Below are 23,522 nucleotides of genomic sequence, written 5' to 3'. Positions count from 1 at the left end.
GTACTGGGGTAAATCTAGAGAAAAGAAAAAAAAATGTCACTTGTGAATACAGACTCAGCTCATATATAAATGCTGAGTATTACTATCATCCTAGCTTGGGGCAAATGGGAATCAAATACCCCCTATGTGGTCTCTGGAGTATGTGTATGCAGAGGACACCATGGTTGATATTTACAAACACACTCTTGTGTCTGGCACTGTACTGTGCATGGGCTACAGTTTGGTCCCACCATAGCAACCTAGACTGAGGGTCTTGACAGGTAGAGTCCTGGCCAGAGTGAAATCTGGTTCCCAAAGTACAAGTGCTGGGTTTGGGAAAGGCTTCTGCAACTGCAGGGAAGCCAAGACCCTTCTTTCCCCACATGAGGACCGGGAAGGCAAACCAGGGCTGGTGACAGGTGGTAAAGTTGAGACCTATAGCACTTATTTGCCTTGGGCAAGGGGACATCTTACTGGAAAGGGGGCCTAGAAGCCATGCTCCCAGACTCCTCCTGGGTTCTCTGCCTTAAACTTTTGTCTTCCTGCAGAGAAGACAGATGATTAAAAGCACACAAAGAACAGGTAGATATTTCGTACTTTTGCCTAAAAACATCACACTTGCACGCCAGTGAGTTTATTCCCATTCTACTCTTGTTTACTTTTGGTACCTTTTTTGTCCTCCCTGTAGCACAACTTAAGTCAGCTACTAGTGTGTATATTTTACTTGTGTGTGCTCGTTGTCTTCAAGAACCAGGGAATCGATGGCTAGGATATGAAACTGAAGTATGAAAATGAAGACACCCTGAAAGTTTGAACTCATATGAATTAGAAAACAGAAACATCACAAAGCTCCATTTAAGTAGAACCAAAGTGCCCAGGGACAAGAGCAAATCTGATACATAATTCACCTGGTTGGTGTGTACATACGCCACTACTGAAGAATTAACTTTGCAAGACCAATAGTGCTTCGGTGAGGGTAACACCTGAGAGCCAGTTTTCCACGTACCATTTGAAGAGACCTTGAGTGGAGGTTGGGAGGTCCATCTGACGCAGTCTCAAGTTCGAGAAGTAAAAACATACAAACGACAGGACCACCGGATTTAGAAAATGTCCTAAACTGTGCATTTTATTCCATATCATTATACAATGTTTACATATAGTTATAATTCTTAAGAAAATGTTTTTTCTTCACCAAATTTTATGTAGTGCCTCAATCTTTCACTTTAACATGGAGATCTGCAAAGAGTGGAAACCCACATGGAATTCTACTCTACAGTCGTAATGAGCTGCAAGTGTGCCAGTCAAAAAGGACGCTGAGTCTTCCAAAGAGCAGCATGGCTGTCGAACCCTTGGCTTTAGTGAATGCAGTTATCTGGGATCCAAAGTCTCATCTCGTAGTAAGCCAAATAAATTAGTGTTGGACAGAATTCTAAATTGTACGATACTGAACAAAAGACCACGGGGACCTTTTGTTCAAAGTAGCACCAATCCACACCTGATTGTGTCTCCAACCTCCATCTTCCTGTTGCCCTTATTGTTGGCACTTTGACTGGAAATCTTTCTGCTTCAGTGAGGATTCCTATACGGATTAAGCAAACTGTGTGGCTAAACTCTACGAAGTGTGGCAACATCGCCCTGGGAAATGGCACATTTAAACCATTCTAGCCCTGACATAGGCTTGCCTTTGTGTTTCCCCACCCCTGCTCTAGCCGGTACTTTGTTCTGTGACAGTGGTAAAAGTAAACAAAAATGCGTTTAAGGAGTTTCACGGTAAGCGGGTGTTTAAAAACAAAACAAAACAACAAAACAAAATGAAAGAATGTGGCCGCAGCTAAGGAGGTTTTCACATGTTGTTTAGCTCCAGTAAAGTCTGATCCAGCATCTGATGCATGCTAAGGTTTTCTTCCTTGGCATGAGCCACTTTCTCTGTGGTGGGATTAGAAAATTAAGTCATGAATAGCTGTGCTTTGGACACAGTGGTGGTTTGTACATTTAGGCAGGCAAACATCAATCACAAACACAGGATGAGATGATTAGGACTACGCATGCTTTTAAGGCATTACTCATTTCCAGACAAAGATCTAAGAAGGGGGAAGAGGTCCTCGACCCCAAGGAGCCACAGGCACAACAGGCTCTTGGCACAGTTGGGGCACCGTCACCAGCAACCCACCCAGAGAATCAAACGCAGGGTGGCTTTGGTGAAGGTTCACCAGTCATGTGCTGTGGAACAGGCAGAGGTAAAACCCAAATAGCTTGCAGCACTGTTATACAAACTGGAGAAGTTAAGACGGTACCAGCAGACACTTCAGAGTTACAGGCAGTTAAAGGTCTGGGAGTTGCATCTTAACACAACCTTGCAGAAAACACGATGGCATGAATAGGTTTCTGACAACTTTTGAAATGATTTATTTCTGCTCTCACAAGCAGTTATCAACATGTTTCATGCACACTTCATTAGGACATTCTTTTAACGTTTTTAAAGTATTCTATTATTAGCATGACATTCTCACCAGATTGCAACAACGCTGTTAAACTGAATAAAGCCTACCTTTCAGACAACCAGCGACTTCTGACATGAGCACCTGTTTTCAAAAGCTATTTTGCCCAAGCATAAGTACATTTAATCATACTTCAAACACTATACCAGATAGGAAGGAGTTAGGAATACATGTAATATATCATATACCGTACATATAGATTTAAAGCAGTACTCAGTTCTCTGTGGGGAAGAGAATTTTTTTTCCTTCTCATTATGTATCAGTTCAAAGACGAGTGAACTGGTGTTATAAATATTTATCCATATACATAATATGTGTATTTTACCATAAAAAGATGTTTAAGATTAGAGAACTTAATTATTCCAGCTATAGAGAGGGAAATACAGGCCAAAAACAGCCTGCAGCCAATTCCTTTCATTTACATTTCTGCAGAAAGCAAGTGGTTTTCAACCCTAGTAGTTGAAGGCTGGACAGTCTTACACGTCCTGCGATGGGCTCTATTCCTAGAACTCAGCCCTAGTGTTCTCACATTTAAGCTTTAATCCTCATTCAGAGCCAGCTTTAGTTCATTAGTTAGGCGTCGGTTTTGCTCAAGTTGCTGGTAGAGTTGATCTGTACCGGTCAGCAAGCGTGTTAGCAGAGGAGAGGAGGCAGAAGGAAGAGAGGTTAGCCAGACACGGTGAGAGGCAGTGGACAGAGAACACAGAGATGAACCTCGGGCGGGACAGCAAGTGGCCATGTGCCAAGTGTTCTACCTTTACCCCACGGCCATCTGTCCTGCACCCTGCACATGGACAGACGGTAAAGGGCCCGGCTGAATAAGGAAGTGTCAGAATTCCACTCTTGATGGCAACAGAAACAGAGGCACAGGATAGGAGGAGAAAGAGTGAATGTTCCTCCAGTACCTCACTAAAAACCACCCTGTGAGCTAAGTCATATGTATGTGCGGTTCTGGGCAACAGATCTGGGAAGAGAGGCCAGGCCGGTGGGTGAGCAGACACGTCAGCCACTCCTGCTAGGGCTTACAGCATCCTAGGGGAGCCTTGGACCTTCCATCTCTTCCCACCTGCCCAGAGACCCTTCCTCTGTGCTCACAGTGCTGGCTTCCCACCCAGGTACCAACTGGGTACTACTGCTTCTGTGACACAGAAATTTTTCAGAACAAACAACTGAGCTTCCTGTCCCTTCCCCCAATCACCAGGAACCAAGGCAATTCTGTTTCTGACACAGAAATTTTTCAGAACAACTGAGCTTCCTGTCCCTTCCCCCAATCACCAGGAACCAAGGCAGATTCTGGATGCTCGTCCAACTTTGACAGTGTGTTACCTGATCCAAGAAGCAAAAGAACAAGCACTTATCTCTACCCACACTGATTTGGAATTTATCTGTTTACTTCAAGAGGGTGGTATTCACGTTTGGTACTCATGGAGGTGCCTACAATGAACAAAACCTCAAAAACTGCACACTAAGACCAGCATGACAAATTTACCATACTGACATGCAATCTGCTCAAATTACAAGGAAGCCAACCCCAAGTCTCAGTCTACACATGAAAATCCACAGGACATCTAGTGACAAGCAAGAGGCTGGTACCAAGACCAGCTGGGGTGCACGGCTGCTTCTAATGGCAATGAATCGCCTGACCCGGGCGATCTGGGAAGGCTAAAAAATCCTACCACCTGGGGAATCAGGCTACTGACAGCCCCAGCCCTGTTGGAAAACTGAGCTGTTCTCCCGTGAACCTTCTCTCTTAAACAGTACATGGGGAAGGTGTTTTATGTTCATTGCGTTTGTTAATTCACTACGACACGCTATGCTCAACATCTGCTGCCTTTTTTGTCACCCACATTTTCTGAATATAGTGGTACCTTGAGTCATAAACTTAACTCTTCCCATGATTCTGGTGACAGAATTTGTTCCATGGATTTGTCACTGTCAGCTGCTCCAGGTGGCTCCCAGTCCCGATCAGTTCCCATTCCCTGTTGGCTCAAACTGCAGGGTCTACCAGTTCAAAATCACTTCACTCATCTTTTCCCAGCTCATGAGGGGCAGAGTCTTCTGGAGCATCTATGCCCTGCTGCCTCCTGGTATCTTTCATGTTGCCTTTGTCGGCGGGTTGTAAAGCTTGAACCCTGGTCCTCCAGTTACATTACTGTCCCGGGAAAAAGCCACTACGGGTAGGCAGATGTCTGTCTGCCCCAGAAGGAAGTGGAGAGCTTTGGAGAATCCTACAGAGCTAGTGTTAATTCAGCTTACAAGTGGCAGCAGTCCCTACCTCAGCCTTCTCTGGGCCCGCTATCGGTGAGCTAGTGTGCCTAGGTGTTCCTGTGTGTCCTTGGAAGTGCTTCCCTCTTGTTCTACACAGAATCCCAGATGTCTCTGGGGCCCAGGATCAGCAACGTTTCTGGTTTGATCCAACTGAGCCTCTTGGCAGCAGCTAAAGCTATGGCTTGGTTCTCCAGACTAGAAGCCTCAACTCCAACAATTTCTTTTTTTTTGGTGCTGGGGATCGAACTTGGGTCCTTGTGCTTGCAAGGCAGGCGCTGGAACCACTGAGCTAAATCCCTAGCCCCAATATTTCTTTTCTTTTTTTTTTTTTTTGCAACAATTTCTTGATAAACTCAACTTGCTGTTCATCCTCCTGAGGTTCCTCGACACTTGCCATGATGATTTTCTTTAGACAGGATATGTAGAGAGAGTATGTGCAGTCGCTGGAACGAGTCCCAGAAACAACTGCACCTCCACACTTAACATCTGTTCGGCAGAACTTTCAGAGTTGTCATCCTGTCTGGGGCAGGATTACTTAGAGAAGGGGTCACTTCCATTGCTCTGAATTTAAAAAGGAACAAGGCAGGAATCGTGGTCAAAGCAGGCCTGAGGGCCCCGAGGAAAAGACTACAAAGCCTTCTGTAAATTCATAGTTATCAAGGGAGACACATTACCCAGCTTCTACATCTTAAAAAGCCTATCACAGTATGACTAAAAGTCTTTAATTCACAGCCTTCTTTTAAAAAAGTATTTTTTGTCTGCTGTTAAAGACTCTGTAGACTGACACTACATTCAGTTCCTCCACATGGAGTATAATGATGTATCAGCCTTTCTGGGTAAGCACACACCATACCCCAAGAAGATAGGGATTCTCACATTTAAAATACAGAAGAAGTAGAGCCAGACTGTTTATGAAGGAGAAATACTGGTGATCTTGATGTTCCATCTAATTCCGCAGTTAAAAAATTACTCACTTGGCTGTTGAGAAGTACAATAATGAAGATCAAACAAAGCAACTGTATACTGAATAATTTCCACCAAAATTATTATTGGTGGTGGTGCGGAAGAATCAACAGTAATGGCTGTATTTTTCAAAAGCCCATAAATAAGAGGAAAGACCACCTAGTAAACATAATCCTTCCTAAAGAATACATGGTAATCCTTTAAGAGCACAGAAATATACCATGACCCAAAATAGCCATTACATTTAGAAAACCTAAGGGATCATTTTCATGACCAACATGTAGGTGTCTAAGTAATGAATGTACTTAAAAAAAAAAAAAAGCTTGAACTCATCTTTGTGCTATAAAAGAATGACGAACAATAACCACCAACTGCACTGTCTGAATCCAACTTTTTCACCTTTTCTAATATATAAATTCCCAGCCCTGTGGACAGCTGTGTGGTCCTCCCTCATGAGCCACGTCCTCTACACAGCAACACAGCCCAATATAAACCTCGGCAAAGGAAGACACACTGCTCAGCCACATTCTGGTTCCCAGCAAGCCCTGCCCCTGGGCCCACTGGAGCCTTCACGATTCCTAAAACCACAGATGCCTGTGTAGGCCTCCTTATAGCTTCTGGAAACCAGAACTCTTAGAGGGATGCAGGCATGGGCATTATTTTTAAAAGTTCTAGGAGGAACTAACGCATTCAAAACCTTGACATTAAATGTATGATGCTCAGAATGAAAAAAGAAGAAAAAAAAAGCAGCAGCCCAAAATTAACCTTGATATGCATGAAGCAGAACTGTGCTTTTATTCAGTGGTGAAATGAAAACATCAATAAATAAGAGGTAAAAAGAATAGCAAACAGAAACAGCTTACAGTGTTTATTTTACACCGGAAACAACTATACAATAGAAAGCACAGCATGTGCCTGGCCCTAAGGCGTGTGCTAAAGGAAAGAACCAGGAGCAGCTGGAGAAGAGACAAATGCAGAGGTCAGAGAGGCGGGACATCCAGCTTGATGAAGGAGTCTTGGGAGAAGTGAGGCAAAGAAACTTATCTGTGTGAAAACAAAAGGTTGGAGATAAAGAAAAAAAAAGTGGCACAATGGAAAAAAGGAAAACCAAACTAAGAGATGAAAGCAGCACACAATATCCAGGCAGGCCACAGTCATGCAAAACCCACAGCCAGCCGCGCCCTTGGGAAGGTCCATCCTTGGGCACAGACACACAGCCACCAGCGTCTGTGCCCGGGAGGTTATCATCGGCCAAATTCAAGGAAGACGCATAAGCACAATTTAAAATGTGGATCTGAACCTCACTGTTAGGATGTGGAAATTTCATTCTCCACACAAATGCATCCTATTTTAGCACTGGGAGGACAGCAGAGACAGATGTTGGGAACCTCCCCTCATTTACAAATGAACACCTGCTCTCTAGTTCCCGTGGCGACACTATAACCTCTGAAGCAGCAGCCACAATGCCACAGGCTTGAAGCCACCATTTTTCCGCACGGGTAAAAAGCAGAAAGAGGCACCTCTAGCTTTAGTGTGAATCCAGTTTAGTTTCGAACCCAGGGTGACTAGAATTAAAGGAGGGCCCACGTTTGGTTAGGAATACAGACAGTATTTGCGCATGAGTAACAGTCTTCTCATGAGAACAATGAGACCAGCTGCTGCTGTGACTGCCTCGTACGACAGTCTGGGCTGTTAACACCCAAATTCACAGGGTAGATGTCACGTTCACTGGCCAAAATGTTTACTGTGAGCATTGTAATTCCTTGTGATACAGACATGGACAACTGAAGGCTGGCTTACTCGGCAGAGTGCTCCCTTACCTGCAGAATTCTTGCAAGTGAGGAAGACATGACCACTTATGGAACTGTTTTCTAGGTTATGCTCGGTCATGCGGACTTCCTTTTTCTCACCTCCTCAATCAGCTAATAATTTAGGTTTCCTTCAATTTACCTTTCTTTTATAAAAAGGATCATATTGTGCTTCAGAGACCAATTTTGATGCCTGAGAAGTTCCTACACTACTGCACAGCCTTCTAGTTTTACCAGAGTCTTAATTCCTTAAAAGAATAGGGCTCAAGGTCATTCATACTGTAGTTCATTGCTCAGTGGGAGCAATCTAGTTCAGCATTTAGGAAATATTAAAGAATTCTGAAAGGAAAATGTTTATACATTTAGTCTAGGTTGGCCTTTATATTAGGTACAGTGTGAAAAAAACAACTATCCTAGGTAATGCAAACAGAAAACAGAAAGGCACCAGGATGGCGAGCGCGGAGAGCAAAGGGGTGGTGAGTTCATCACAAAAGCACAAGGGTGTGGGTGCAAGCAGGCAGGGTGCATGGACATTTACATGGAAGTCATATCGTTGAGAGCGTGGTCCAGCTCTTCGCTGATGGCCTTGTACTTCAGTTTCTGAGCATACAGCTCGTCTAGGACCAGGAAGTGGAAGGCAGAGGTGCAAGGACATGGACAGCGACCAAGAGATGGAGGGTGAGTGGGGCGGCCCAGGCGCCATCCCGACCCAGCAGCAAAGAAAGGGCAATGCATGGAGGGGTTGGTGCCGCGGCAGGTGGCCCGTGCAGGAGGCGTGCGTTTTGATTTTAAATACATTGAAACAAAAACAAAGAGAACAAAACCCATTAGAAAATAAAATGTGAAAGACTCAATATGAAAATCATAGCAAATATGGTAGGTACACCAGTAAACCACGTTAAATCCTCAACAAAACTACAGAAGGCTGTCTTTCCTGGTACGTAATGGAACGTCTTTCTTTTTACAGAGCTGTATTTTAATTATGGCAGAGCAGTCAGCTACCTGCAGCTACAATAGAAAAATACCTACTGGCAATGCTTTGGAAGGGCAATTTGCGGTTATAGCCTGTAATCCTTATCCAGCCCCACTTTCAAACTGCTCACTTCCTGACCAAACTACACCACTGAGATATCCATTTTTTTAGCGTCATTTTAACGATGCCTGTGGTCTTACGCAGACTGCATGTTCCTGGCCCAGGCACCATGAAAAACAGTCACACTTTTTATGGTGGAGGTGGTGAGGCATCCAACATATTTTCTTTCTTTCTTTTTTTTTTTTTGGTACCAGGGATTGAACTTGGGTCCTTGCACTTGCAAGTCACGTGGCAGAACCACTGAGCTAAACCCCCAGTCCTTGCAATGTATTTTCTAATGATGCAGGTTACATACTTTGCTGCACATGGGCAGACTGTCATTCTCTTTTCCCTGCTATGTCAGTTACAATCCATACAACCTCCAGTCCCTTCTGCCTACGATACATATTTTGTTTTTCTTTGCCCTAGCTAACCCTTCACAGGCCTCAGAGCTCACAATTTAGGATTTCTGTGAGAAAGAGTGGAAAAATAAAACCCAAATGCTTTAGGGGAGAGATCTGTGAACATAATCTCAAACTACAATCCCCATTGATTCCTATCCCCCAACCTTTTAGGGTACAGTTTTATTCATGGAGGACTTAAAAAACCCCAAGCAGTTCCACTGAATTCACCCCTGGAAGAAGACAGGCTGTCTAAAGTAAATCTACATCATTCTGACAGAAAGAAGGTTCTGCTAAAGACACACAATATGCCACAGCCACTCTCTTCTGTAAGGAAGCACCTTGCTCACAATGAAAAACAACCCTGCCACAATGCCAAGAACTTGCGTGAAAGCTGAGTGGCATTTGTCATTATAGAGACGAGTGCTGTCTGGTGGCCGACCAGTCACATCACGAACTGAGGTCTCAGGTCCAAGAGTTTAAGAGCCGCAGGTGAAAACCCCAAAGGACAGTCGGGAAGAGAGTGCGAGAGAGCAGATGTTTGCTGAGGTGGATGCACTGGGATTGGATGATCGTTTCTCCAGGTCAGTATTCAACTACCGTGACTGAATTAAATTTAAGATCTTACCTTCTAAGTCATCAATGCTTTTCTCCAATTTAGTTACCGACCTCTCTGCAAACTCAGCCCGAGTCTCAGCCTGCAATGATTTAATTTATTTGAGTCAAAAATGGGAAGTTTCACAGTTCCAAAAGCTATGATAGGGGAAAGGGGCCGGGAATGTGGCACAGAGCACCTGACTGGCAAGTGCGAGGCCCTGAGTTCGATTCCCAGTATCCCCCCGGCCAGCATTAAAAATAAAAATTTAAACAACAGGAAAAGCTAGAGGATGAAACTCAAGCAGGTTGCCCATGCTATGGGACTGAAATGACCTGTCAGTCTGGTCGCTACTGTCAGCAAGGGCAGCTAACAGCATATTTAGTCCTGGACTGTCTCAGAAGAGCCTTGACTTTGGGTTAGTGACTTTAAAATGACAGAGCCCTGGCTAGCTCCAGGACAAACATTTAATTAAAGTTAAGTTTGCTTCATCTAAAATGCTCGTAAGATTACCTCCTTCAGTTTGTCAGAAAGGACCTTGATCTCTTCCTCGTATTTGTCTTCCTTCTGTGAGTACTGTAATTAGAAAAAGCATTCCAGGGGTCAGGCTGTGGCTCATGATCCGCACACCTTCTAATATAAAAGAACCTGCCAGCTCCACCAACAGATGTTAAGGCTCTCCTAGGAGTAACAGAGCCTCTGGTATCAAATGACAATGACTATGCATTCTCTGCTTTCTTGCCTATTGTTTTACACGGGTTAAGAACGAGATAACTTATCCCCTTGGCACTCGGTTGAGATTAAATTAGCAACTCACATACCCAACATAAAATACATTCTCTATTTTAAAAATTTAAAAACCGTTATCCAGCCATCATCAGGAAGGCATCTCCAAATGCAGCCCTTTCCTCAAATGCCTACTGTGCCGCTAAGTCAGCATGGCCTCTTTCAAGTAGGCCTTAGAAGGTGACTTCCCCACGCTGTGCTCCGGGCCTACCTTCTCAGCCTGAGCCTCCAGTGACTTCAAGTTGTTCGTCACAGTTTTCAATTCTTCTTCAAGTTCGGCACATTTGCTAACGTTTTCGATCAGAGGCAGAAAGGGTGGGAGACAAGCCAAAAGGAAGGAGGAGAGAAAGGAGGATGGGAAAAAGTGAGAACCAAGTCCTGAAGATGAAGGGCTGCCTTAAAGTAGCCAAACCATCAGTTCTGGAAATGTCGGTTTCACTGTGGACACTGCCCTCCAGCCTTGTGACAGCGGAAAGACAGGTTGACAAAATCCAACCTTGCTGAAGAGTGATAATTTGGCTTCTTATTCGGCCACCCCAGAGAGCACTTATGAAGGGAAAACAAAGGAGCATAAAGGACCGAGAGAAGGCACTTGAAGCAAGATATAGACAGCCGAGGGTGTAGTGAAGGTGCAGTCGTTACACCAAACCAACCAGTAGGCACTGGAAGCTGAGAGATGCCTGGGTTGCGGTTAAACCTAAAACCACACGTGAGCCATCAGTACCTTATCCTCTGCAGCCATTAATGCTTTCAAGGTCTGATCCATAATTCTTAATTGTTCTTCCAGCTGTCGAACTTGGCTGTTAGTGGACACAGGAAATGCACAAGGCCATTCACAAAATCAGTGTGCAGGTAAGGCATGCAGTGACACACGCATTCACGCACAGACACCCCACACGAGTCTCTGTGTTCCGTACTTGCAGCTCATCCGCAACAAATGAGCACAAGAGGAGCCCGGAGCCGAGACAGGTAAATGTGCAGCTGCCAAATGGTCATGCTGTTTAGTCACTGCTCTGCAGCACCCCACACGTGGCCTCCTGTCGCCAGCCTACTTACCCTTCCGAGAGCTCAGCCCTCTCCTCTGCGCGTTCCAGGTCGCTCTCAATGATGACCAGCTTTCGGGCCACCTGCAGCGGGAAAAGCAAGGACACGGACCCTGTGGGGCTTGTGTGCTTTGTACAGGAGGCTTTAGGGAGGGGATCAGGTGCCACCAGCCCCCAAGATTTCCACCTACAAACAGACACTCTGCATCCAGGCAGACACCCCCTCAGGGGTGCCGGTGGGAGGAGACCACAGGCTTCACCTACAAGACCCAGAATGGTCAGCTACGGTGCAGGGTCTCAGGCATCTGACAGCTTCAGTGTGTATAATTACACAGCTGCCAAAGAATGGAATGAGGCAGACATGACAACTGCATTCTCAAACCTAGCAGGATGAGACAAGACACATTTCATACTGAAAAGGTCGGGACTGGCCAAAAAACACAAAACAAAACAAAAACAACCCCACTGAAAAGAAACCCAAGACCTCTTGCACACCAGCGACCTTCTTGTGGAAGCCGATAAGGGGACAGGAGAAGCTAATTGTGGTCAGGTGGTGAAAGGACTAACTGTCAACCATGGCTTCAGTGGAAGAAAGGACCCGAGAGAGTAAGGGATCCTCGGAAGCAGTTCTAAGTTAGTGGGAACAAAATCTGGAGATAGTAAAAGGGGGTGGGTGGGAAGCCCTGACATGGTACAAAAAAGAAAAAACTAAAACTTCGGTAGTCACGTCAGATCTGCTGTCACCGGTGGCTTTCTCTTCTATGGTACTGCAGTAACAATGGCACTCTACCTCTGAGCTACATTTCTAGCCCCCTCTTAAATTTGGGAACAAAGTTGTGCTGATTTGCCCAGGTTGGCCTTGAACTTGTAATCCTCCTGCCTCAGCTTCCCGAGTAGCTAGAATAACAGGCTTGGAACACCACATCTAGCTCCCGATGGTTTTTGTGTGGACCTGAGCAGGAACTGATCCACCCGAGCAGCTGTGTTGACGTGGGTTTCTGCCACCCTGGAGGGAAGGCCTCCACGAACCCACTGTGTAGCTGTGTGGCCCTCCCAGTGAAGGACGACCGCATGAACCTCCTTTCCCAAGGGTCCAATGCTCTCTTTCCTGCTGGTCTTTTTGGGTGGGGGAGCCTTGATCCTTCTCCCCAGTGCTGTTGATTAGCTTCAGGATAAAAAGCCTGGGGTCTCCAGCAGGATCAAACGGAGAACCATGTTCTGGAGCCAAAGGGATTCTGCATCTCAAAACCACTCATTTCTACCAAGGAAGCAGATTGCTTCACCCAGGAATCAAGGCTGTAATACTGCTCCCCAAAGGCCACTGCTGGGAGTCTCTGAGGTGCTGGGCCCCAGAATCTGACCTCTTCATACTTGCGGTCGGCATCTTCAGCAATGTGCTTGGCCTCTTTCAGTTGGATCTCTTGAATTTCCATCTTTTCTTCATCTTTCTGGGCTCGGCTTTCAATGACTTTCATGCCTCTGGAAAAGAAACACAGGCAGGAAAACCCAAATTTAGAGGTGACCGCCCCAAACACACCACACTGCTGCAGTCTGTGAGGCTCACAGCACACGGCAGACCAGAAGAGCACAGAGCTACTTTTATTTTCCAAATGATGAAGCAAGACTTTCCAGAGCTAAAGGCAGAAGTAAGATACAAATTTCTTTCTGTTCATTTTGAATGAAACCTCACACTCTGGGTACTGGTGAAACTGTCCAGGCACTAATGTTAAATGAAAGGTACAAGGTCAGGGGCCTGTTTGAATCTGGGAGGCATGGAGACACAGAAGGCTGATACACTTCATTTGTTAAACACATAATGGCATTGGGAATTTCCTGAGGGAAGATGCCTCAGCTTCAAAATGGAGCAAAGCTAGAACAAAAGCAAATTTATCTTTATTTACTTCTTTCTACAAAGAAGCATCTTTCCCCACAGAGTACAAGCAAAAATACTATTACCAGCCCACAGTAAACTGCTGGTACCGACCATTTCAGACCTGTAAAAATGAACGCACAGATTCAACTGAGCTCTTTAGCTAAGAAACCAAGTTTTGCCTGTAGTCAAATCCTCTCTGAAGAGAGGTGTTGGGTGATAGGAACAACGCTGTCGTTTACACTCGGGAACAATGGGTCCTAGAGCACAATGTTACATTCCATAAAAATGTTAATTCATCTGTGACTTTTTACAGATTTATGGACTAACAAGTCATGTTAAAACAACATCTTGGTTTGTTATGGACTGCTTTTATCAGATTTTCTGTAGGGTTTTTAACATGAATGGGTGTTGGACCTTATCAAACACTTTTTCTGTAACTATTTGAGAGGATCATACATTTTTTTCCCTTGGCTCTGTTAATATCATGTATTATATTTATTGATCTTACTCCAGAAAGAACGGCTGCTATCAAGAAATCCACCAATACACAAGTAGAAGGTCCTGAGATCAATCCCCAGTACCAAAAAAAAAAAAAAGAAATCCACCAGTAGGACCAGGGCTTTAGCTCAGTGGCACCACACCTGTCTCATACATGCAAAGTCTTCATTTTAATCCTAGGTACTGCCAAAAAAAATGAAACAAAACAAAACAAACAACCCCCCCACACAAAAAAACAAAAAAGAAACGAACCAGTAACAAAAGCTGGCAGAGCTCTGGGGAGAAAGGAACCCTTCTCCACTGCTACTGGAGCGTAGACTGGTGCAACCACCATGGAAATCAGTGTGGAGATTTCTCAAAATAAACTAGAGGTTTGATTTGACCCAGCTATTCCTCTTGGTAGCTTCCTGAAAGAATTAAAAGCATCATGCCACAGTGATAGATGCACATCCATGTTTATAGCGGTATAGTTTGTAATAGCTAAAATCTTGGAAACAGCCCAAATGCCTATCAACTGACAAGGAAGTAAAGAAAATTTTTTTATATAATGGAGTATTACTCTGTGAGAAAGAAGGATGAGCATCAGGCATTTATAGCTAAATGGATGCACCTTGAGACCATACTTTTAAGTGAAATAAATTTGATACGCATATTTACATACTGCATTCTTTCTATGGTGTGAGAAACCAAAAGTGGAAATAAGCACTAAAATGTGTAATAGATATTGGGAAATGGGAAGAAAATATTCAAATGGGAACGGGAACCAGGGAGCAGCAAGGGAGAAAGAAAGAAATGGATAAGAAAAAAAGAGAAAACAGAAAAAAATGGAAATAAAGCTTTTGTACATAGGGAGGAGCGGGTGCTTGAGGGGAATGCAAATCCCTATGATAAGTGTTATTGGTATGAATACCTAAAATGTACCAATGCTTTGCTATAAAAAAATAAAGGAAATGAAATCTTGAATCAACCCAATTATTATTATTTTTTTTTGTACGGGGGATCAAACTCAGGACCTTGCACTTGCGAGGCAGATGGCAGAACCACTGAGCTATAAATTAAATCCTTGGCCCTAGTCATTCTTGATAAGGTGCTAGAACTTATTTGAGGAGACCAGAGTCCTATTCTTGGCCCAACTACAAACATACTGTCGGCCTATGGGCAGGAGATGTCAGTCTCTAAGCTCCAGATTTCTCACTTGTGAAACCAAGAGACTGAAACAAATGATTACCTTACAGTCTACTGTTATGAGACTGCTTTTAAGGTTCATGAAACAGAAATATTTCAGGAAGGGATATCTATCTCACCATCTAATGTTATAAGACTGTTTTTAGGGCTCACTTAACAGAAATACTCAAGGAAAAAGTTGGCCATAACAATTATGGAGATAATGTAAGAGAGATCGTCTTAAGCCTAATACACTTGGTTAGTGAAGAAAGGCTAAGCAGCAGTTAGGAATGAGCTGAAAACTCTAATTAAAAAGTTTCTTTAATCCTAAAATCCGAAGCCACTTTTTTTTTTTTGTCGGTACCAGGGATCCAATTCAGGATCTTGTTCTTGTGAGACAGGCTCAGCGCCACTGACTTACGTCCCTGGCCCCTAAAGCCACTCTTTAAATGACCGACTGCATTCACCTGCCCAGATCACAGCTCGCGCTGATCCACGCGCAGTGTTCTGAGCCCCGGCTTGCTATGCTGTCCCTCTCTCGTCTCAGGGAGTCTTTCTGGTTGCTTCTAATACGTTACAGAAACAGCAGCTTCAAGAGCTGAGCTCACTACATGAGAGCTGCCAGACCATGGTTTCCCTTTACTACTGTGAAGCTCAGTCTGGTGGAGCCAAGTCTCAGTAGACACGCAGCACTTGACGGTATTAGTATATGTACATGTGTCTTACCTGTATACGTCCCAGTCCAAAACAATTTACTTCTGCAGAACCTCTGTTCTAAGTCCCCTCTACATTTATATGACAAATGACAGCCCACAGTTCCAAGGCCTGTTTTTAAATAAAGTTATTATCATTATTATTATTGTTAAAGCACAATTCCTCTTCGGGTCAGAAGGAATGAAAGAATCACCGAGGAGGCCTAGATCTTCTTGTTTCCGTGCCTGTCTGTCTTGTTGGCGGTGAGCTCTGTTGGTGCAGGAGCTTTCTCTTCCGTGTAACTCTGGGGCTTAGTACTGTGGTTTGAATACAGAAGGTGCTCTGCTGTTAAACACTCAACACTAAGCAAACGATACACGGGATTAGCGGAGGAGATGACCCCGCTGAGGGCTGGGAAATTCTCAAACCTCCTTTCACCGAGCCAGGATGGGAGGCTCGAGCTTCGAGGGCTGGGCAAGGCGGCCTCACCTCTCACTCTCATCTGCTGCCTTCTCGGCCTCCTCCAGCTTCTGCAAAGCCGTGGCCAGACGCTCCTGAGCACGGTCCAGCTCCTCCTCAACCAGCTGGATGCGTCTGTTCAGAGAAGCCACGTCGGCTTCAGCCTAGGCAGAGAGAACGACAGGCACCTCAGAGCTGGAGAGAAGTGAAGGGGGCACCTCAGACAGCACGTCTGGGCCTCGTGGTGAGCTACCTTTAAGCCGTTATAAGCACTACTCAAGGCCAGAATGAGCGGGCTGATTTACACAGCGAATAACATGCTTATAAACTTAGGCAAGCAACTCTCACTGGACAGATGGACCATGAGCAAACAACCGTCATGGCTCCCTTCTCCCAGACTCCAATGCCCTGTACCGGCCTGTTGAAGGAGACCTATCTCACAGCCACCCGCTCACCAAGGAGCCTGAGATGTGCAGACAACAGGACTTACCCAGGCTCAGCCACCTGCGACCACAGCAGTACAGTCACAACTCGGGACCTGGAGTTGTCATTCAACTCCTTCTCTGAGCCACTGTCTCATTTATAAAGGAACGGAGTAGTTTAAAATTCAGTGGTTTTAAAAATACATACCATACGGAGAGTCAGTACAATCCCAGACACCCCCAGCCCCTGTCCTGCCTTTTCAGTGAACTCTTTGGAGTAACTGGTCACATTGGAACAAGGCCAGGACACATTTCCCAAGTGTGTCTGACTGAAGTCTACTGAAATGTCTTTTAAGTCAAGGCTGCTACCAGAAATGCACTAAACTCCTAAGGAGAAAAGTTACTGAGCCTGGTTTTAATTGAAACAAAATGTTTCTTTCTTGGAAATACAATGACTTCTTCCCTTCATAAGCATCTCTTACTATGTATCTGAGAATACTGCAACACCACTCTGGCACTCAAAGGGATGGAATTTACTGATTAGGTACCTTTTACTTGTCCTCATCGCTTGGATGTGTGCTTATCAAGGGGTGATGGATTTTCAGGACATTTGGGAGCTTTCAAAACATCACAGTACACACTTGGAGATCCACAATAGTTCTCTACATACATCTCTGTCTTCTTTACTCAACTGGAAGCCGTTGACATTCAGAAAATCAGTTTTCTGCAGAGCACAGGCCCAATAAATGTCTACTCTACCGAGTAAGCGAAAGCAATCTAATGTAAATAGAAATAATTTTCTTAGTTCATGGACCCATGACACAAACTACAATGCACACAGAGAAAGGTTGTAGTCATGGCCTCGAATTAAAGGAAAAGGAAAACATTCAGTTCTGTGCTCCTCTGGATTGCTAAGATTTTAAATGCCAAATTTTATAATGGGAAGAGGGGTGAAAGATATAAAAGACACTTATATACACTTTTATCTCTACAAAACAACTATGTAGCAACTGGCTGATGGAGGCAGGGAGACCTGCAAAGGTGAAAGGGATCCAAGGCGCAGTGTTTGCTGATGAACCATTGCCTGAACAGCCCTAAAAGTCAACCATTCTCCCTAGACAGCTAGTAACTGGGCCTAGCTAGGAACACCCGGCAGGGAACCATTGGTTTGGACTTGTTTTTCTGAAAGGGTGAAGGTTACAGGATAACAAATTTCTTACATGCAGGAAACTGCCTTGTAAAAATCTTCAGCCCTGTTCAAAAGCAAAACTACAAAGGTGAATACATGAAAGGGACACTCTGGTTCAGGCACGCTATCCTCACTTTTCTGTGTTTTCCATTTCTAGTTAAGTTCTACTCCTTTTATGAAGGAGGGAAGGTCAGTGGTATGCCCTATGGCCCTCGTGCTGCAGAGGGCTCTTTGTATCTTTGAAAGCTCTAAAAGGTTTGCCATTACTGGGGTAGGGGATAAGCAAGCAATCCCGAAAGCTGAAACAAAAATGAAGAATAAACAAACTTCTTCAGCACCTTAGTCTTGTATTCAGAAGTACTTTCCCTCCTTTATTTTTATAACATTATAAATGCTATGAGCTATCAGACAAATGGTGACAAAATTTTCAAAACACTTCTGTACCCAACAGTTTCCAAATTCCTTGCTCCATTTTAGACATGAGCCCAAACCTCAAGGATTTTGTACAGGAGGAGGGCTGTGTATGCTCTAGAGAAAGAAACTTCCGGGCCACAGCCGAGCCTATGTCTCCAGACCCCCACACAGCAAGCAGGTGGCTTTCTTTGTTCATTCCCGCCTCTGCTCACCCCAATCAATCCACCTGAGCTTCTCACTGCCCTCACTGCCTTTAACCATTTTCCCCTTAATTCTTGGCACCACTCTGCCAAACGCTGTTTTGCATATGGCATTTATCTTCCTTCAGGAGCATTTTTTTGAGACAGGGTCTCACTATGTAGTTGAGACTGACCTGGAACTAACTGTGTAGCCCAGGCTGGTCTCGAACTCGCAGCGATCCTCCTGCCTCAGCCTCCTGAGTGCTGGGATGAAAGGCATGCACCACCACGCCTGGCTCCTTCAGGAGGTTCTGTAAAACTCTGAACTCTCTGACATCATGATTTTATTTCCTTGAAAAGTAATGGCCGACAGGGCACCTACTGAGCACCCATGGAAAAACTGGGAATGCAGACTGGGGGACCAAGTCAGGCCTGGTACACAGAGAGGAGCTGCCTTTCCCAAGGAGCCACTGTAAGTCTGCAAAACAGGGTCTCTTTTTTTTAAAATGGAAGAGCCTCTGGCTGAGCTTCAGAATCAAGCAGGCAGTATGTATTAAAAACACAAGCTTCTAGGCCCTGTCCCTGGAGATTCTGATTCAGGAGATCAGAGGGGAGGGCAGGAATCTGGTATAAACAGGCTGCCCTCGGCCCCTCCAGTCCTCCACCGCCACTCCTGGAGGTGCTCAGTACTGAGAGGCAGCTCATCCTACTCTCTGCTAAAACTCAGTGGAGGGAGGGGTCTGTGACCCAGCATGCAACATGTGCCCTGGCGCCCTGGGTGCCAGCTCTTGCCACTTTCCTGCTGATGTCCCAAACATCAGGGAAGCCTTAGGATTGGTGGCTGTCATCCTGGAGTCTCTCTCCTGTCTCACATCAGAGTAGTTCTCCACCACTGGCTCCCACTGTACCCCAAGAAGGGCCTGCGCAGAGGCCCTGAGCAGGAGGACAGTTTGCTCTAGAACATCGGCCACTAAACAAGTCTTTCATCTCGAACCTTTTTGAAATAAAGGAGGGTATAAAATGGAAAACAAACACTAAGAAGGAACAGCTCGCTCACATTAAGGACGTGGGGTGTTTGCTCTCTAGTCCAGAACTCAATGCTGACCTGCCCAAGATTCAGAGCAGGGCCTGAGGCTCCTCTATCATCACCAGAGCTCCCCTGGGGCCGCCCTAACTCTGCCGGCTCCCTGGGCCCCGCTAGACTGGTCTAACAGACATTCTGTTCAGTTCCTTTGAATTCCAGAAGTTTAATTTCATAATTTAATCAAGGCATGTTCTTTCCATTTTACCCTCTTCCCCCGATTTATTGTGCCCTCTGTTCCTAAGGCATCTTTACTAGCTTTATTTCTGGATGTTGTTTCTCACTTTGGAAGCTGCTCTAGGGTGTTTTCTAAGGCTCTTCTCATCATACCACCATGGTAATCAGAAGGCCTGCTGCCACCCTTCAGTCCAAGCACACAACCACGTGGCCACCTGTTATTTAAAGGCAGATACAGACAACAAAGCACTTGTGGAGGGTCGAGAACTCAGAAGAAAATGATTTCCAGGAATATAAATCACTCTTTACACACTGAGTTAGCAATCTTCTACCAAGGGCCATTGTGTCAATACTGCCCACCGGGGTCTTTCAGTTTGGGATGCTACTTTCTTACATTTCAGAAGTGCTATGGTGTCCCAAAGTGGAATGATCTACTTAGAGACTGCTGCACTAGTAAGGCTACTTGCTGACGCCCTCCTACAGACCCATGCACAAACCACCACCCTGCATTCCCAACCTTAGGATGTATGCTGTCCCCACCCCTGCTACTAGCCACTGACACCCAAGTCATGGCAGTGCTTAGCACTCCCAGCCTTTTCCCAAACAAGGGATTAGAAGCCTACACAGAAAACTTGGCCATAATCCCATCCCTCACCCCAATAACGTACTGCATAGAACTTGGCACGCCCACCCCAATATAGCAAAATATTACTCTGCATTGGATCTGGAAAAGAAAAAGAATTTATGAGACCTAAGAGTTTTATGACATCCAGATGTGTTAACCCAAAAAAACAAAACACCAAAAAACCCTTAAAAACAGCAACAGCTTTTACTTAAAATACTTAAAGTATTCCAGTTAAGGCAATTAAGAAGATACATAGGCAGGGGCATAATATTGCCTTAAAACCAATCCTCTGGAATATGTTTGCAAGGTCCTGCCTGAAACAGAGCGCAGCATGAAAGGATCAAAGGTCGTCTTTTTACTTCACATAAACTGCAGTTAGGGACAGGGTGTCACTCAATTTGCTGTGTAAGACCGGGTGACTACGGCCAAACTAAACTTCTGCCCTTATATGGCAAGGAAAGGGAGGGTGAAAAAACACTGATGACATTAGGGGGCACTCCTGGGAGAGCCGATAAACACAGCCTCCACTATCTGTGCCAAGGCCTAGCCTTTATGAGGCACATCTGTTTAACAAGGGACAGCAGACATGATCAAGGCACTGAGGAGCCCTTGCCATATCTACATTCGAAAGTGGAAATCCCAACTAAGATGTTCCAATAGCCACTCTGGGGGAGCCAAAGAAGGCACAGGATGCACCCCCAGTTTCCAGGCCTCCAAAATAAAGAGCAAGAGGCTACAAATTCTTGAAAACCAGTTACTTCCCATGATTTAATAAAGTTACCTATTAAGAACCAGCTACTGGCTGCCACTGTAAGTCTCCTTGTTCACTGGGTTCCACCCAAAAGAAGGAAGAGGACTGTTTTTTGTTTTTTTTTTCGTTTTTTGTTTTCAATGACAACAAACAAACAAAACGCTTCTAGGTCACAAGACCTTCAGTCAACCATTACATCAAAGCAGCCTTGTTCCAACACTGGAGGGCCCACACACCTTGGAAAAACAAATCAAGGGGAAATAAGGGGCGGCTGCCTTTTCCAAGGTAAGTGCTGGCTTAACAGGGCCATTTAAAGGACAGCCTTTCTGAACCTCCGAACATCTGAATTTTGTCCAACTCTACCTTCAAATATTTTTTGCAGTGGTTCATTGCATTGTCGTTAAACCTTTAACTTCGCTGCCAAGAGAAACTGTTACTGTTCTTTAACTTACACACCAAACTAGATTTAAAAATGACCTTAATGAGCTACACTGAAGTCCCAGTTTTAGAAGGGAACAGCAACTTTTAATTCTCTTCAGTAGTCTTACCCTGTCTTCAAGATGTTGTTTTACAAGGTTCTGTGCTCAGAATGTTTTCAAAATATTACTATTACTATTGAAAAAAACTGAATGACTTAAACTACTTTTGACAATGTTTGGAAAAGAATGAAAGCTTTGACCTTATCCAAGGAACACTGTTTGGAAAAACGAGGCACAGAAGAAAAGGTGATTATCAAAGTAATGATGTGGCCCTTCATATCATGTGTCTCTTGGGCATCAATGTTAGGCTAGGAGTTGCCCAAGGCTCCAGTGTACAGGACTAGAATTCCTTTTCTTACCAGGGTGAGGGGAGTTCTACTCCCATCACTAATGCTCCTCACACCCCCACAGTCCTTTCAGTCTGCCCACTTCCTCTCCCTCCATTCAAGTTCCAAAAGAAAAGGAAGAAACACTGTTGATTCAACGGAGAGTTTTAGGATGTTGTGAACCAAGCAGGGCATTAAGAGCTCTTGCTAGGTGGGGAGTTGGAGGAGGAGCTGCAGGAGGCAGTGTTGCCCAGCAGAGAACACACACACAGCCCTAACTCTGCTGTCCTGAGCCTGGCTATGCCTATAAACTTTAACCTCCTCACACACTAACCGTAACCAGGAGGTAGGAGCTATTATAACTGTTATTATCCTTTTTGCTCTTAGGGGACCCAGGCATTAGGAGGTTAAGTCTCTGTCTCCAGCTAGTGATGAGTAGAGCTAAGATTCACCAAATTTTAATAATCTGGGTCTAGAGTTCTTGCCCTTGTGTTCTACTGACTTTAATCATTCAAGGACAGCTGCCGACCAGCCAGAGAGGGAGTTCTAATAAATTCATCACCTATCCAAGTTCAGACATCTACAGGGGGTCTTACTGAAAGTGATCTTTTGCTCACTGATCTTATTCTTGCCTGTATTTTACCTAAAACTTCCCCCTGGTTAGGCCTTTCTCTGAAAAGGACTCATTTGTTTGTGTATCTTAGGCCTCGAAGTTTCTGTGGGCAGCTACGTAACCATTACAGATGCTTTAGCAAAAGCAAAAGGATTTACTTGGTACAGTATGCTAAGCACAGCTGGACACCACATCATCACCTGTCATAAAATTCCCTAGGTGTTTGAATATCCCGATTTAAAACATACTCAAAATTGACAAATGCCCAATACCTAAACTCCCTTTGAATTCTTGTTCCTGTTTGCCGGACACATTTACCTTAGCAGAAGGAAGTCAGGTGTCACACTAAGCAACGGGGTGGGGAAGCCAGCAAGAGCATACACCCAATAACCGTGGACATTTAGCCAACGTTTTTTCACTCCGGGGTAACAGAAGAGTAATTTTCTTGTATGAGAACTTAGGAAGAGGGTTGGTTAAGGGTGGGGTAACGGCTGCATTCTATGTAAGTTAGCTCCTCCCTAGCACCCAGAGCTACCAGCCTTAACTACCAGGAGAAAGGGCCTTCAGGAAACCACAGGGTCCAAGACGCCAGTTTAGCATCCCCAACCCCTGAAGTTCCCCTGGGCAGTGCCTCACACCTTTGACCTGTTTGCACCCCTCCCCAAAGGAACGGAACTCCAAAAGGAGCAACCTCCCTCCCCACACTCAGAGGCAAGAAGGCCTGCAGCGCAGTCAGGTGGGCGACCCACTGCGATCACCCGGGAGATGGAACCCTTCCCGGGAAAGCACTGCTTCCAGAACCTCTGCAGTATCTCCCTGGCTCCTCCTCGCAGCTCTAACTTTACACCGGCCAAGCAGAAAGGACAAGAGGACGGAGGAGGAAGAGAAGGGCTCCTTCCTAGAGCAGGCGCCAGCTGGCCTAGGTGTGCCAGGTGGGCAGCGACGTCGGCCTGGGGCTGGGGGCCGCCGATCAGGAGGAGCCCCTCCTGGTGGGGGCCGACGGGGCAAGGTGGGTCCCTTACGGTCTCCCTCAGCTTCCTCTCGTGGTCCAGCTCGCGCTGCAGGCTTCCCGCGCGCTCCTCCGCGGTGTCCGCCTGCTCCTGCAGGCTGCGGATCTTTCTGCGCACAGCCTCCAGCGAGCTGCTCCCCGCCATGGTGAGGCGGGC

The 23,522-nt window shown here is 45.3% G+C and overlaps 2 protein-coding genes across 10 annotated transcripts in view; both read right to left on the bottom strand.

Moving 5' to 3' along the window:
* Window positions 1–1,072, bottom strand: part of Lactb (lactamase beta) — a 56,279-nt gene extending 55,207 nt beyond the window's left edge. The window contains exon 1 of the mRNA XM_010641212.3: window positions 986–1,072. Coding sequence (XP_010639514.1) covers window positions 986–1,057 — 72 coding nt within the window. The 5' untranslated portion in view covers window positions 1,058–1,072. The remainder of the gene's footprint in view (window positions 1–985) is intronic.
* A 235-nt stretch (window positions 1,073–1,307) lies between these two features.
* Window positions 1,308–23,516, bottom strand: Tpm1 (tropomyosin 1). Of its 9 annotated transcripts, XM_010641216.3 has the most exons (9): window positions 23,379–23,516; window positions 16,131–16,264; window positions 12,775–12,892; window positions 11,427–11,497; window positions 10,582–10,657; window positions 10,098–10,160; window positions 9,618–9,687; window positions 8,055–8,133; window positions 6,664–6,752 (listed from the first exon to the last, which is right to left on the bottom strand). In XM_010641216.3, the coding sequence occupies exons 1-9, from the start codon at window positions 23,508–23,510 to the stop codon at window positions 6,749–6,751; spliced, it is 747 nt and encodes a 248-aa protein (XP_010639518.1). In that variant the 5' UTR covers window positions 23,511–23,516; the 3' UTR covers window positions 6,664–6,748. The 9 variants fall into 9 exon arrangements, with proteins under 9 accessions (XP_010639521.1, XP_010639516.1, XP_010639520.1 ...); XM_010641219.2 differs by lacking the exons at window positions 6,664–6,752; window positions 8,055–8,133; window positions 10,582–10,657 and adding exons at window positions 1,308–3,089; window positions 11,095–11,170; XM_010641214.2 differs by lacking the exons at window positions 6,664–6,752; window positions 8,055–8,133; window positions 10,582–10,657 and adding exons at window positions 1,308–1,905; window positions 11,095–11,170.
* Window positions 23,517–23,522: the final 6 nt, after the last annotated feature.

The sequence above is a fragment of the Fukomys damarensis genome, unplaced genomic scaffold (genome assembly GCF_012274545.1).
Source record: "Fukomys damarensis isolate Sample0158 unplaced genomic scaffold, DMR_v1.0_HiC HiC_scaffold_25, whole genome shotgun sequence".
Classification (NCBI taxonomy): Eukaryota; Metazoa; Chordata; class Mammalia; order Rodentia; family Bathyergidae; genus Fukomys; species Fukomys damarensis.
This window is presented reverse-complemented; position numbering and strand designations above follow the sequence as displayed.